This window comes from Anopheles cruzii, chromosome X (genome assembly GCF_943734635.1).
Source record: "Anopheles cruzii chromosome X, idAnoCruzAS_RS32_06, whole genome shotgun sequence".
Classification (NCBI taxonomy): domain Eukaryota; kingdom Metazoa; phylum Arthropoda; class Insecta; order Diptera; family Culicidae; genus Anopheles; species Anopheles cruzii.
In genome coordinates, this window is record NC_069143.1 from 10,053,168 (window position 1) to 10,069,557 (window position 16,390).

The window sequence follows — 16,390 nt, forward strand, 5'->3', positions numbered from 1 at the left end:
CAGGACTTTGCAAAAACAAATGGCTAAGTAACCCAAGCCAAATTTTGTGGGTCAATGAAAAATCGTTCCCGGGTCTCTCTCTCTCGGCGCCGACTAATTATGGGCGATTTTCGATGGGTCATAAGTGCCGTGGACGTTATTTTCAGCACAGCAGCGCCCACCTACCTCATTCTCGACATTTGTTCTCTCCTATTCCGACTCCGCCGCCTGCCGCCACACGAAGCCCCACATATTGAGCCAGTAACCACCACCACCCGCTTTGAGTGTTTGAGGTCGCTGAAGATCACTGGCTCCCATGCCAGCGTATCCATGTATAGAGAAAGACACGCACACACTTACAACTCGTTCGCTCGCTAACGGTAGTGGCGCGTGTTGGCCCCAGAAGAAGGGGGGGCACTAACTGGGCCCTGGTCACCGCCACCGCCGCCAGAGTTCATCATCACCCCATCATTGCTGGTGGAAGTCGAAGAAGCCGAGAAGTCGTCGTCTCTTCGCCGCCGCCTGTGGGCCTCCGTGCTTGCCGTGTCTCTTGGTGGCTTCCCATCCATGCTTGCTGCTCGGTCTCATCATCGTCCCGATCGCCGCCTCTCCACATCATCCATCCGTCCGTCCATCGCGGCTTGGGAATCTTTATCGCACGTCTCTTCGCTCTTTCTCCAACTCCCGCGAGGCAAGGCTTTCGGTGGTGATGGTGGTGATGGTGGTGGCAGTGGTGGTGGTGGTAGTGGCCATACCCCGACCCCCGACAATGTGTTCCCGACTACTCCCCTATATCATCTCTTTTGGGCTGGCGGTGCGACGTTCCTGCGGTAAATGACACATTCGACTTCGGTCGGAGCCGGAGAAACGTCAACTGGAGAGCTGGCTGGTGGTAGCTTTACGCATTGGACTTCAATTCATTGTTTGTTGTTGTTGTACCATTAATCGAACTACTTCTTCGGCTACTTCATGAATTGTAGGTCCGAGAATCATGCTGCACCCCCGGTTCCACCAGGTGTTCCAACAGACTCTGTCATATGCTTGATGATTAACGCCTCGACCGGGCTCCCGACAGCTTCCGGATGCTGCGCTCTCCACCCCGAAAAGCAAAGCCTGAAGCGAATGGAATGAATAATTCAACCAGATTCCATTCTTTTCCAAAAACCATTCTGACGATGGTCGCGGCGGCGGACACGCGCACACGGACACGCACGCACAGTTCATTATTGCATGGTGGAAAACACGTAGGTCGTTGGAACAACCTCCCAACCCCCCCTTCAAACCCGTCAGTTCTTCGTTTTATACGTGTGTTGGCTTTTGTTTTAGGCTGCTAAATGTTTGCTCTTTGGAGTGGTTGCTCCATCAGGAGTTGCACAATTGTTGGATGAATTGTTTCTGCTTGTTGGATGTTCCGCCGCCTAGGTGCAGAACTATGAAATCGGATTTGTTTTCCCAAAGTTTATTATATTGAAAAGCAAAAAAAACTCCATTTTATGTACATTTCTCCCATCCCTCTGTCGCTGCTGGAACGTGAATGTCAAGCCGCAAGAATTGTCCGTCTTTTGAAGCACAAACCTATTTGGTCATCCAATTGTTTCAACGTCCTCGTAGGAATCGAAGTGCTGCACCTCAGCCCGCCCCGTGTCTTTGACCCATTTTGGTCGTTTTCGATCGATCAACGCGCTTTTTTCGAATTGATCAGTTGTCCGACGGGTAGCGATCTGTATACGAGGTATCGGGAGCTTGTGATACACCACACCTTGCTGGTCCCCATCAGAAAGTTCGTTTTTGGAGCGTCCTCCGACGCACTTTGCTTGTCGCAATCGCCTTTTTGTTTTAAACCACCGAAACCGGCTCTGCGATCCGTTAAAAACAAGCTTCGGCAAGGATTTGTTGCGATTCTGTAGCAGAATAGGCAATGTGATCCCCGCGAAACGCCCTTTTTCTGACACAAAAGTAGATATGGACTACCTTTTTTTAAGTTTTCTTTTTGATCTGAAAGCATCCGAACCTGATGTTAAAACAAGGCAGTGTTGCCAAAAATGGCATAATGAGGAGGACAAAAGTGACAGCTAGTGAGTCAATTTTTACACAATCCGATTGCGTAGTTCTATAGACTCGGCAGCACACTTAGGAACAAGTAACATCTGTAATATAAAACCTCGGATCCGGAGCTCCGGAGACGTAAACATCCAGCTGTGTGGTGTGACAATTTTTGAACCTCACATTTAGTTGATCCCTCCTCGCAAGCGCATACAAATGTTTACCCTTTTCCCGGGTGATGAGAGCGGTTTTATTTACATTTTCTTCGGCAACAATTCTGCAACTTTGCAGCATATTTGTTGACAAAGCCCCGCAGTGACTGCGTCTCCCAACATCGGACGGCGCGCATGGGAACCTCCTCCGATGTCCGATCCCCCAGAACACCTCAAGGCTCTAGACACCACCATATAGATTGGTTTTCGTTCCGTTCCGCGTACCCTCTTGCAAGCGTGGTCATCATCTCAGACGGGGGGGGGGTTTCAGGGCGCGGACTGGGGCGCGGACTTGCTTGGTAGGTTCCAGAGCCAATTATCTAATGATGCTGCGCTGCGCTGCAGCACCGTCGTAAATAGCTTTTCAATGCTGTCGCTCCACTTACACACCGTCTCTCACTCCCGGAGCACCTTGTGGGGGCCTGACGGTGGAGGCGGTGGAGCTGCGAAAGGTGGTGGGATGATCTTGCTCGTTTTTTTCGTTCCCCCCAAAGTCATCCCAGTCAGCCCCCGTTCAAAATAGCGACACGCTATGATAGGCTTCCCCATCGTCGTCGTCATCGTCGTCGATGGGAACGATTAAAGTGAGTTGACATTTTGGTGTGTTGCGGCGTATGGGGGTCGATTTAGCCCTTTTGATGAGATTGGGTTTTTTTTTGTTTTCGGTTGCGTACAGAGCCCGCTGGCGCCGCCGCCCCCTGCCAAAAATCGTGTTGTTTTCGTGGCGCGTCGATCTCACGATCAGCAGCAGCAGCAGCACACGTTGTTACAGGGCAACAAAACATATTCGAGGGGAGCGGTGGGAGGGTGCAGGTGGTCTAGTAGGGGGTGGTATGACTGCAAGTGAAATTGCCGCACTGCGTCGCGTCACACACACACACACTTCTCGCGTGCATTGATCGTTGGCCTTGGCTACGTCACTCTAGAAGGCGATCCCACGGCGATTAGCAGAGGCAAAATAAAGAGGCCACCTTCCAATTCTCTTCAAGCCTGAGTGTGCGGTGTAGCTGAGTGCTCCTCCTGTGGGCACACATCGAAGCGCAGCATTATTATGCTTAGATAGAGAAAATTCGGCTCACTGTGCCAATTCAGCACCCAGAGCCCCAGAAATTTGCTGCTTCGATACACAAATTTCGATTTTCGGCAAATGCACCCCTCAAGCCAAACGTGTGACGAGCAGGGGGGGGGGGGGGGGGGGAGGAGGAGGTGAGTGGTGTCATGCAATACCATCCCCGGTGCTACGGTCTCGGTCAGGTATTATTCAGGTCAGACCACTGTTCACCACCATACGTGGTGATTTGTTTCATAAAGTAATGATAATTTTGTGTTTTTGTTCAAAAAGTGTTTATTTATTCAGGAATATCTATTCTGTCCCCCCTTCAAAGTAATCCCCGCCAGACACTTGTGCCAGCGTTTTTTTTTCTCCAATTCTCGAAGCACTTCCATAAAAAATTAAAAATCAAAAATGGTGTGAAGATAGCTCTGAGAACAGTTTTTGACCCACCAATAAAGGGGGTTCATAAGGCAGTGGGCTTGAATAGCTTCACCATAAGCCCGCCACAGCCAACCATAAGTTTTCGCACAAAATTTGACACCGAGTCTTTGCCATGACAATATTTTGGAATAGACAAACAATTCCCCCGGTTACTCGAATGTGCGAGAGTTTTGTGTCCACTTTTTTTTCGGGACTTCGAAACCTCCTTCATGGAGACTTGGTCTGGGCCATCATCGGGCCCGTGATCTTCATGTGGGCTCTCTCTTTTCATTAGCTTGGAAGTGCATTCTCTCAACAAAAATTCCGCCGAAGAGATCGAAAAGCCAGTGGTGGTGCCATCCAAAGTCAAAGTCCGACACTGAACTGCTGCCGCGTGGTGCCGCGAGTTATTACGTCAATTATGCAAAAAAAAAACAACAATTGCCCAAGAAGAGGATGCGGATTGCTTGCATTAATTGATTTCAATTCCAGGCAGCTCAGCAACATAGGAGGAACGGGCGACTGGAGACTGGTTGCTTTTATTGATCGTGTCTTGATCGAAAAAACAGACACACTGGGCACTACTCTGGGCTACTGGGCTATCCTTCTCCGGCTTTTTTTTTTTTTTTTGGGGTGTGGTGCTTCTTTCACCTTTCTGTTGTCGGCGGCACATCTCTCGGCATCAATCGACGTCTCTTCTCATCTTCATCATCATCACACGGTACTGTACCCCGTCCTACACACACACACACACACACACGTACACACGCAAGCAAATACTGTCCAATTATGCTGCGAGAAGAGTATTGAACAACAAGACGACACCAACGTTCGCCTACCGGATGCGCCACCGAGAGGCTTAAGTTACCGTGGTAAAGAGGGCTGTGAATGTTTCGAACATTTCCAAACCCCGATTCGGAGCCACCGCGCACGCACGCACGCACGCACGCAACCCTCTCACGCACACACGGGCACGGGCGCGCGCATTTTTATTCCCATATGCGCCGCGTTGCGTTGCGTTGGGGTGCGCTTCACGGGGCAAAAAAAGAAGAAAACCTATGCTCTCGGGCCGGGGCCGGGGGGCGGTATATGCAACAAGTAGGTAGGTAGGGTAGGTGTATGGTATGGGTGTCGAGTGTCGGGTCGGGTCGTGTCGCAGCGGGTCGGTCGGTCGGTCTGTGAGCCGGATGTTCACCATCTGTTACCGTTAAAGTGTCATCGCGCGGTCCTCGTCGTCGACGGCGGCGGTGGTCAAAACCATAATATGATCTTCCTGGCGGCGGCGACGGCGACGGCTCCGGCAAGGGTGGTCGCCGCTGTCGCGCATCATCATCATCATTAATGTTGTGTGTGTGTTGTGCGAAGTGCGAAGACCAACATTCAAACAATAACAACACACAGCAGCAATGCAGCAGCAGCAGCACAATCAATTTCACGCTCGGCTACAAAGTGGTCCTGCCCTCCCTGCTGCCAAGAACTATAAACAAACCACCGCCCCCCCCGGGGGTCGGTGGAAATCATAATGTTGTGGCAGCCCTTTTTTTTGGTTGGTTTTTTTGCGAATATGAAATATGTGCGAAGCGAAAGCCGGTGCCCAATACATGGGTCTAATTGACTGACAAATGAACACTCCCACAGGATCCCAGAGCTAGCTTCAAATCTCTCCTTCTATTTTATGTCCTTTTTGCAGTAACTTGGCAGTGAGTAAACACATTTTTATGGTTTGAAATGCGCTTTATTATTCAGTATGGCCTTTCTGAACATCAATATATTTGTTCCTAGGAGACTCTAATTTAAAAAATTCCATCCCTGAAATGAAAAACTGGAAAGGCCTCAAAATACGCTTCCGCAGCTGTTATGACGTCATCATTCGATGGAAAACGCTTTTCACGCATAACGTTTTTATGTCTGAAAACAGATGAAAGTTGCCCGGGGGCCAAATCTAGAGAATACGGTGGATAACCTCTAACCATTCGAACGTTAATGAATGAATTTTTGCCATTTTTGAAATGTTCTTGTGACAGAGGGTGCATTGCCCTGATGGAAGAAAAATATCCTTCTTCTGCAAACCGGTTCTTTTGTCACGCATTTTCTCTTTCAGTTCGCCTGAAATGTTACAACAATAATCAAAATTTATTGTTTTATCGGTTATCGGCAAGTAATCCGCTAACAATTTTCGCAACAATTTCTGGTCGAAACTCGTTTTGGAACCGAAGAAAAAGGTTAAAACCACTCCTTAGCCTCTTGGTTTGAGTCAGGATCCATGGTGATAGACCCAAGCCTCATCCATAGTGTTGAATCGATGCACAAAATCCACTTTATCCTATCGAAAACACTTTAAGTTTTGTCGTGAAACTTGCATTCGAATGCGTGTTTAGCGAATGCGGCACCCATTTTGCAAACAACTTTCTGAAACCCAATACTGTAGTCAAAATATATTGGTTGTACTGCTCAATGAGATGGCTAGGCCTTTTACTAAATCTCTTTAAGTGGTTCGACGATTTTGCAATACGATATCCGGTATTTTTTCTACGGTTTCAGGTGTTGTGTCTGTTTTGAACAGTTTGAACATAGATCGTCTTGAAGGCTAGTACGACCACGTTTAAACTCAGAAATCCCCCAATGAAAGGAGAAGAGTTCTTATATACTTTCAACATTCGTTCGTGAATCTCCTTTGCTTTCCTAAACCTTCCAAACATAAAAATGTAATCACTGTACGATACTTTGTAAATTGTAGTAAAAATATTGTGACATGTCGATACTCAATCGGCTTGTAAAAAAAAATTAATTGACCGATTGTGATGAAATTGCACATACGTTCATTTGAAGAGTGTAACTCAATTAACACCCCAGTATCTAGCCAGGGAAAGAGGCAACACTTGGCAATGGGGCGACACGTTTGTTTTGGTTAATAAAGTATTGCCATCCGGTAACCTGTTTAGCACCGACTCCGTCCCAACAGAATCGGAAAACACGCATCAGACGGCCAAACAGCCAAATATACACAGCACAGCCCCCTCATTCCCAGACCAGACACCAGACGTGTGGTGTGTTTTCTCAACAATCGTCTGCACAGAAAATTGCGGAAAACATTATGGTGCGGACCTGAATCAACAACCTGGGCTGGGCTGTTGTGGGGATAGGATAATATCGTCGCGCCCATCTGCATGGCACGGATCCGGATCGAAGTCGCGCGCTGCAGTGTAAAACTTGGGGTCAAACACTTCTCGTCTCTGTTTACGTCTAAGTCTCGTTCTTCTTGTGGATCTTGTATTCGAGAATAGTTTCGGGCGCGCGATACTCTCGTGATCGCGAGATATTGGCAGAAGGACGCCCTAAAGATGATCGTTCAGGAACTGACTTTACCGGATCTTCACCCCCAGGTGGGAGCGATGAAGATGCGATAGATCGCGAACTGAAGGGAACTGGGTGTGCGTGAGTAGCTCACAAGCGCCTTATCAGCAGCCGGGGAGACCCGCCGGAAGGCAAGCAGCCAATTGCCAAGGTCTGGAATGGAATGGCTCAGCCAGACTATCGGCTCCCGGGTTTGGTGTCGCAATCTTCGCGTTCTTGCTTCGCCATCGTATATACTTTGTGGTTACGACGCTCTCATGCTGCCGCCGATATGCCGACCGAGAAAAGGCCGACCCAACAACGCTAATCTAATGCCGGTCTCGGTCTTGCTGCGGTCGCATCGCATTGGTTTGGTGGTAAGAAGGCGGTAAGAATGTGGATCATAATTAAGCGTGAGAAAAGATGGTTGCTATCGCCACCACCAGCCCCCCCCCAGGCACAGCCAGCCAGCCAGGGTGTGTAGCGTGTGTGTTGTGTACGTCGCTCTCACTCCACCCATTATCCACCTTCTCGACCGCGGCGCACTTCGTTTGTGGTATCCTGTCACGCTATGCTGGACTATTTCGAGAAAGATCCGAGAGCGAGAGAGAGCAAGAGCCCAGCGAGAGCCCTCAAGGTTTAGTACTGCTTCTGCTGGTGGATTCGTTATTTTTGGTTGCTGACCGACGAAGACCTACGTGATGATGGGATGTTGTCTGGGAAAAAGGAACGTTACGTGGAGACCACACAGCACAGCACACAGAGAGAGAGGGTTAACCACATCCGTGATAATTGCAGCAGGCGCGCTGAACTGAACGGTAGTGCCGGCCGGTCGGCGGGTTCCCTTGGACAGCCAGTCAGGGCGATAAGAAACTATCATTAGACTCTCCAGTACATTAGGCGACGCACGCACGGACGGGGCGCCGCGCGGTATCCCTGGGGAACCTGTTCGGACGTGTTCGGTCACGATCCGATTCGTGCTCTCGTTTCCTTCCCCGGAGATCAAACAATATAGACGAGATGTGGTGACAAGAGTTGGACGGGGGAGGTGTTGGAACCGCCCCAGTTCGGCGCTTACTCGGCTGAGCTTGCCCCGCAATTAGTTTTGGTTCCGTTTTTATAGACTTGACACTCGAGACGGGGTTTCCCACGCAGACTAACGCAGTTCGAGTCTCTATTGCCTAGATCTCATTTGTCGCATTAGCCATCATATTTGGATGGACCCTAGTCTAATGGTGGTACCCGCCCCCAGACGGCATTCAAGGACGGACGCGTACGACGAGACGATTTGTGGCGTGTTTTGATTGAACCAATCAGGTCACAGTCAAAGTGGAAAGGATCCACCTTGGACCGGATCCACCACCGACCTAAACCACGAACACTGGACATGGTCGTCATGAATTGGATAAATTGCGCGTAGAAATTGTTTTCCATCCGGACGTCCCCATGTGGACGACGTAGACGTATCTAAGGCAGAAAGAATCCCCTGGAAGAGAGCGTGAGTCTGGATGAGTTCTTGTTTACCGAATCCATAAACTCTAGCGTCTAGCGTCCTATCATTGAACGATGAACGAGTTCCAACTGTCCATTCCTAACATCCTGACACCTGAAACTTGCTCGCCTCGCCTACCACCACGACCAGACATTATCCGGGGTAGATCTGGAGGGCCTCTCGGTCTGCATGTGGGGAGGTGCATTCTTCATGCACGTGTTTGACACAATTAGACCTGGAGACCTGGGGGGCTGTTGTGTGGAAAACTGCTGCTTCTGGGAGTTCTTCCAACTTCTCTCCCATAGGTGGTGTTAACCAGCCACCACCATCTCAGCCCACCCATGGGGAAGAACTTGGAACAAGCGAAAAGAAGCTTCCTGTCGATGGTTCTACGAGAGTTTTTTGGGCGCGCAGCTACCGACCTACCTACCAGAAAGTGGTCTTGCTGTGGTCTGGTGTGGTCTGGTCGTTTCTTGATGCAAAGGATTCTCGAGCTGCAGCCGCCGCCTCCGCCAGACTTGACACCTTTTCCGGTGGTGCCCCTCTCTGGTAGTTGGTGGTCGTCGTCGTCGTCCGGGGTTCAAATTTGAAAGTTCCCTCGTTCGTTCCGTAGGGCGCCCCACACACCATACACGCGTCGCGTCTCTACACCTCCTGTCCCTGCCTGCCTGCTACACTTCTCTTCTTTATGTCACCCATTGACACACACACACACACACACACACAAGTTCGTCTAGCTTTTTTGTTTGACTATTTTTCTGTTTATTCTTCGGCACCACACACCACTTCGTTACTTTCCGTCTCGCTCCCGTCCACCCGGGGGGTGTGTGTGTCTTCCTTTTCTTCGCTCTCTCTCTCTCTCTCTCTCGCTCTCGATGCTCTTTCACTCTCTTTTGCTTGCTTCCTCATCTGTGTTCCGCCTTGCCCTTGTTCCCTGTCCTTCGTGCAGCAGCAGAGGGTTCGCGGTGAACACTTCCGCCCAGAACCACACACACTCCACCACACCGCGCCGTGCTCTTGCTCTCACTCTCTCTCTCTCTCTCATTCTGTCGATCCGCTTTCTTTATTCCATTTTGCGCCGCTCTTCTTCACTTCCAGGGATTTTTGTTGTCCCCTCCGCTTTCCACGTCCATTCGCGCTCTCTCTCCTGTCTCTCTTTCTCTCTCTCTCTCTCTCTCTCTCTCTCTCTCTGGTTCTCACCCCAGATCTTCGCTCCTTGTCTGGCTTTTCTCATATATTTTCTAGCTCTCGTCCTCCGCCCTTCCCCGACCGTTGTCTGCTATCATCTGTGCGCCGTTGGCCCGGGGTCTGTCAACACACACCCGGACGTGGTGCGCGGTGCGTGCACTCTCGGTCAACTTAGTCTTTAACCTCCCCCCCCCCCCCCCACCCGTGACTCTCCCTGTCCATGCTGCACACCACCCGGGGTCCGCCTTTGGCACATACATACTTGGGAACATTTCCGCCACTCTCTCGCTCTCTCTCACACACACGCCACACTCAGCCGCATTCCTCCTTCACTTCTTCACTCCTTGCTGCCTGCGCACACCATTTGCGTCGTCTCCTGTGTTTCTCTCGTTCGCCGTCGCTCTTTCGTGCCGTTTCCTCCTCTTCCCTGTTCGCCGTTCGCGGGGTGACGGGGGAACCGTTCCTTTCCCGTTTCTTCCCTCCCCCCACCCGACCCCACCATGGTGTGTGCGACGGGTAATTTCGTTTTGTGTGTTGAGATTGATGCCAACCAACAAGTGGTGAGGAGACATTTTCCCACGAATTGCTGCTTTCAGCTGTTCGTCTTTCAGCGCGCCCACCATTCTCCGCGCCCCTCCTGTCCGCACCCTTCACCCTCCAGCTGAGGCTGAGGCTGTGAGTGGCTCTGTGGCCACTTGTGGCCACTGCTGCTGGCGATGGTGTGGTGATGGTGGTGTTGGTGGTGGTAGTGATCCCGCTTTCGCTCTGTGACCACATCGGGTGTGTGTGTGTGTGTGTGTGTGGGTACGCGTGTGCGTACGCGGGAAAAGCTGGCTGTGCACAGCGAAGGGTTGCGAGATCGGCCCTAATTCTTCCGCTTCTGCGTTCCAGAAACTTCAAACCATTTTTTTTTGTTGCTGTTTGCTTCCTTTTTTTCCTTTCTTGCGGGGACCCCAAAGGGCGCGCTACGACCTGCGAACTTCGTGTCTCTCGCGCGCGCGCGTGTGGACCTCACACCATCTTGGGTGGCTGGCTCACAAGAAAGAAGAAGTTGTCGCCGCAAACCGCGCGTAACAAAAAGTAGCATCTCAGAAGCGCCCCAGAAATGTGTCTCCACATAGAGCTCCCCAGAGAGAGTCCTCCAATACCTGTCGGTCGGTCGGTGGTTTTGTTTATCTCGTCGTTTCCACGGGACCCCGAAAAAGGGCCGCAGCATAACTAACAACCACCACCAGCAACACCCTCTGGGAAGGGTCTGACGAGAGACATGTGCACCACAGCCGCCCTTCCTGCACACGCGCAGCATTATTGGGCTTCCTCCCGGGCTGTAGTGTCTGTGGCGCAGAGGAATTCGAAACCTTTTTGTCGTTTTTTTCTCTCTTCATCTTTCATCCACTTTGTTGGTGTCTTCGGACGGAGCCCTCAGTCTCAGCCTCGGTGCGCCCGGAGCGTTTTCCGTCGTTTTCCACATCCCAAGCGCCGCCGCTACCTTTCCCACTACCTTCCCACACACACAGCCAAGCCAAGCAAGCCAGCAAGCAGCCTCTTTCGCGGAATTACTTTCACGGAGGCTTTGGGCTTGCTTTTTTTTGCTTCTTCTGTGTGTTATGTGCGCCGTCCCTACACTCACTCACTCGGTCGGTCGGTCGGTCGGTTATGTTGTCCCGCGCGCGTTACATTTTCTGCTCCTTCCCCTCCCCATGCTCGGCTCTTTTTCTACCTTTCTATCTTCTCAGTGCATTTAATGCCACTGTGCGTGGCTGTGTGTGTTTTCGATCCACACACACACACACATGGGTGTGTGTGCGTGCAGGATTTCCCTATGCTCCCTATGGATATCAGCTCAGGTTTTCTAATACGAGTTATTAAATATACAAGCATCACTCGATTCTTCGTCCATTCTCGCCATTGCTTCATCATCATGGCTTGTGGGCTCTGTGCTGGGTAAATCAGAGATTTCCAGAGTGCACACACACACACACACACAGGGGCAGTGCATTTTCGGGACTACACGACGACGGTACACACAAACAAACAAGCGTGCTAGGGTCCGTCGGTCCCCAGATCCAGCCCCGGACCAGAGTGCCAACTAGACAGTTTATAGAGATCACCGACTTGCGCCTACCTGGTCGTGGTCCTGCTGCTGCTGCTGCTGCTGCTGCTATACATTCTGGCAAATAACGGCCAGGGGATTTTGTGGTTTTAAACCTTCCCGCTGTAAACCTTTTTTAAAAAGGTTTTTTTCCCCTCAACTTGGCAAACGTCTTGGTCTTGGACTTGGTCTTGTCTTTTGGGGTTTAAAGATTTGACTAGGTCAAAGAATATGGTACTCAAAGCACACTCAAAGTGTGGTCGAGAAGAGATGTGAACTGTTTTGCCATGTCAAGGACACGACGACCACCATCAAAACTCTCTTCAGCTGACGAAAACAACTCGACAAAATCGATGAAATGGTGGTGGTCTGAAAAAAAAAGCATATTTAAATTGATTGTAGTCTGACAGTTGAGTCTTGATTGTAGAGAACCTCACCTTCCTTCTTCCTTCGCCTTCGTTTTTGGTTGCGGATCTCGGATACGCCAGAAAGGTCCATTCGTCCTCACATGTCTCTGGACCACCACCTGTCTGTGGAGCTGTTGTTTAGTCCGCTACTGTGTTGCCTGTTGGGTGTAATCTCTCCTGTGCGTATATCCTTCATTTGTGCAACTAACAGAATAGACAGGAGCGGTCTCTTCTTTCTAACCAGTCGTCGTGTCACGAAGTCGCTGAGTCGCTGGCATATATTCTTGGTGATCTGGCTTGCCGTGAAGGGGGGATCCAAGGGGTCCATGTGTATCATTTTTGGGATTTTCGTGGAGGCAGAGGCAACTCACCGCAGAACCCCAGAACGAAGTGGAAGTAGCAGCAGCCCAATTGCTGCGCAAATAGTGGTCCATCCATGAACTATCTACAGATTATTTATGTATATCTTAAATTACTGCTTGTGTCCGAAATGTCAAAAATTACTGTGGAACTCGAGCTAAAAATCGTTACAAAATCACTGCTGTGAATGGGAGCAAACGTTTTATACAGTTCACATAAAAGTGAGAAATAAATTAGCTTACTTGACTTAGGCTGCCTTCTGAATATATTTAATTATTAGTTAGAGTTAGAGTGTTGGGCGAACGAAGAGATTTGTTTCCGAAAACTCAACTTTGGCCAGCTGACACTAACTAACTCTCCATTTTCCGGTTTATGATCAGAATCAGAACGGAGCTTAGTTCGATCGTCGATCGCGCATTCTACCCTTTTCTACGTAATGTTTTTGTAGGCAAAACGTGGGGAATACGATGCCTTTGGTTCTGGTTTAAATTCTTGCAAAACTGGCAACCCAATGAACCATCGAACACAGCGCGGGGCGGGCGGTTGGTTCCGCGAAAAGGAAAAGCTAAGGTGTCCAGTGCTGTGCAGCAACGTCAGCCTAACTGTAGTTCACGCGTGCGTCGCGTTCTTGTAACTTCGCCCAGCGGGGCGGAGGCCGTCACTTAACTTCGAGGACACAACACCTTCCTTCGACGTCGAGTATCGATTGTCTGGCACCCAGACACACACACACACAGACAGGGGGAGTGTGGGGTTCGTAAATCATGGAATGGCTGACGATCAAATGACAATGGTGGCTTGTTGTATAGGGGGGATCCATCTATCTACGGATGGTGCGCCTTAGTGACAGGACCAATTTCAATGTCAAATAACTCCACCATTTTTTAGTCGATTTTGACATATGAACCAGCTTTATTTACGGTATAGAATGCCGTTTATTGATAAATAACTCAGAATACCAATATCGATCAAATGACCGGCCTCCATTAGACACACAAAAAGTGGCCCTTTTTTTGGGCATTTTTTCATTTCACTTCGGACAACATTTCGGGCTTAACATCAACAGTTTCCGCTGTGGTTTTCCGCAGAAGAAATTCGGCAACAATAAGCACGCACAGTTTACACGATTGAACGATTATTTGCAATGTACGGGGCTACAATTTCAGCCCGTTGCTTTGGAGTAAACCACCGATCCATAACTAAAATATGGACATTGAAATTGGTCCTGTCACTTTGGCGCGCACCCTGTAGTGTTTGTGGATTCCGAAGATCCAAAAATATCCTGCTGAAACCTAATGTCGTCCAAGTATGCATATAACAGCGCCCCATCAATTCGAGAATGTCAAAGTTTTTACTAAATGTTTAAGAAACTTCCCAGATGAAGTTGCACGTTTCCGTTTAAAGTCAAGTAATGGGCATTCTTTTTTTATAAACACCCACACCCATCCACCCACACACGCGTGCTCTCTCTCTCTCTCTCTGGTTTGGCCCAGCGTTTCCGAAAGTCCGAGAAATGCACTGTGGTTCAGGTTTCACAGTCACATTGTGATCAATCCTTACGGTGCGAGCCCCAATTGCTGTGAGACGATGATGTTATTGTATGTGAGAGTGTGTGTCGTCGTCGTGTGTGTGTGCCACCACCCCCCTGGAGAACCCGGCGCGCGCGCACGGTGTTATGAATATCAATTGCCAAAGCCAACGCGTTTCGCTCATCCGGGATCAGCAATCAGCATGAGCATACCGGGGTTAGATGGGAGATCTCTGGTGTGGGGGGTTGGGTAGGGCGGGGTATAGTTTTGCACACACACACACACACACACGCCCCAGCAAATCCGTGACCAACCTAGAGTGACCAGCCTGCTAGAGAGAAGGACATTTTTTTTCTAATCCAACTTTTTCAAATACCTGCTGCAGGAATACCTCAATATCTGATTCGAACCTTTTTTCGCGTAGCGAGTCCCGCTCGCGCTCGCGTTAACGTCCTTTCGACTAATAAGCTAACATCGTTCGTTTTCTCTTGCCTCTCCTTCACAGCATTCCTGTCGTGCTCACCTTCACCGTGCAAACATGGCGGCACGTGCGTTGGGCGACCAAACGGTTCCTACTACTGCAAGTGAGTATCTGAAGTGAGACGCCTACCACCCCCCACTGACCTACCACTGATCGCTGCTATTCTTCTTCCCCCCCGCTCCCCCGCAGCTGTACGTCGCGCTACACCGGCGATTTCTGCGAGTTTCCCAACCCGTGCCACACGGCGGCCGGTCCGCGGTGCCAGAATGGGGGCATCTGCGAGACCACGTTCCGGGACGGCATCCCGACGTTCGCTTGCCGATGCCCGATCGGTTACACCGCCAGCCTGTGCGAGATTCCGGTGAAGAACGCGTGCGACTCGTCCCCGTGCAACAACGGGGGCAACTGCAAGCTGAAGACGCTCAATGACTACGCCTGCATCTGCGCCATCGGCTACTCCGGTAAGACACAAGCGCGACTCCGCAAAGTGGAAGTGGACACCGACTGAACTCTCTTCTTCTCCCCTTCAACAGGCAAACACTGCGACAAGCAGAACCTGTGCGCCTCGTCGCCGTGCCGGAACGGTGGCACCTGTACGCTGTCGCCGAACGGGCACGTCAAATGCATCTGCCCGAAGGGCTTCAAGGGCGTGTACTGTGCCGAGGACGTCGACGAGTGTCTGCGGAATCCGTGCGAAAACAATGGCAAATGCGTCAACATGCACGGCTCCTACCAGTAAGTAATCTGTCCAGCCGTTTTTTTTTTTTTACATACTTTAACCCGTTCCCATTTTTGAGAGACGAAGACGAATCAGGCCGGAGACGGCCAGGCCTGTTGTAAGGCCTCTATCTCTTTTAGCAAAGTTAGCAAAAGCATATGGCAGGTCTAGACACCTAGTGTGCAGTGACTTCCAGTGAGCCATTGGTCATTTGTCGGTCGGTAGCAATTAACTAGCTCTCACCAGGTCTTAGGAGCTTGCGGTAGACCACACCTTTCTGGTCCCATCCGAGACACAACACAGCATTGGGGCTCTGTTTGCCGAATCTCGATCTGGTTTCGGACCGACTCCCCGGATTGACCCCTGATATTTTCTCTTTTGAAAGGATTCTCAAAATGAATCCACTTTCCAATCTTTCTTTCTCAATCTTTTTCGAATCTTCTAGATCTTTCCCAGAGCCTTCCCGCTTCTCGACAAGCAATTTGCGTGCAATTCTGTAGCGGTTTTTTTTCAGCAGCAGCCTTGCAGAAAAGCAATCGCAAAACGTGCTTTTTTCAGGCACGAAAGTCGACACGGGTCTCCTCTTCAAAGATAATTTGCAAACTAAATTTAATTTTTCTTCGAACCTGAAATCATTCAACCTCAACCATACACAATCCGATTTCGTAGGTCTAGATCTGATAGTTAGGCCGGCGCGGGGTTGCAACTTGCAAGTGAGTTAAAACAAACCGATTGTGACCCATTTCGAACTGATAATTTCTGCCGAATGTTTCAGATTGGCTACGATCGTATTTGTATTTTTAATTTGTAACTCTAACTGGCAAGGCAATCAAGCCGCAAGGTCGCCTGATTGGCATTCAGTCGGGGGCTTCAGCGGGGTCTAGAAAATCACACACACTGTCCTCATATTTTTGAATGGTTGTGGTTAAGGGTCTGTGGGGACGCGACAGAGAAGAACCACTAATTTCTTGCCCGAAATCAGGTTCCATGTAACCGGGTCTTGGCAGGGGTCCTTTGGACTAGGGGTTCTGGGCGACGACAAATGCGTATGCTGTGAGGACCGATGAGTGTAGAGGATCGGA

General features: G+C 50.1%; 1 protein-coding gene across 1 annotated transcript in view; it reads left to right on the plus strand.

Moving 5' to 3' along the window:
• LOC128269518 (neurogenic locus Notch protein) overlaps positions 1 to 16,390 on the plus strand; it is a 44,745-nt gene that overhangs the window by 9,786 nt on the left and 18,569 nt on the right. The window contains exons 2-6 of the mRNA XM_053007009.1: positions 11,239 to 11,330; positions 14,086 to 14,097; positions 14,610 to 14,693; positions 14,780 to 15,051; positions 15,124 to 15,325. Of these exons, the coding sequence (XP_052862969.1) occupies positions 11,239 to 11,330; positions 14,086 to 14,097; positions 14,610 to 14,693; positions 14,780 to 15,051; positions 15,124 to 15,325 (662 nt within the window). The remainder of the gene's footprint in view (positions 1 to 11,238; positions 11,331 to 14,085; positions 14,098 to 14,609; positions 14,694 to 14,779; positions 15,052 to 15,123; positions 15,326 to 16,390) is intronic.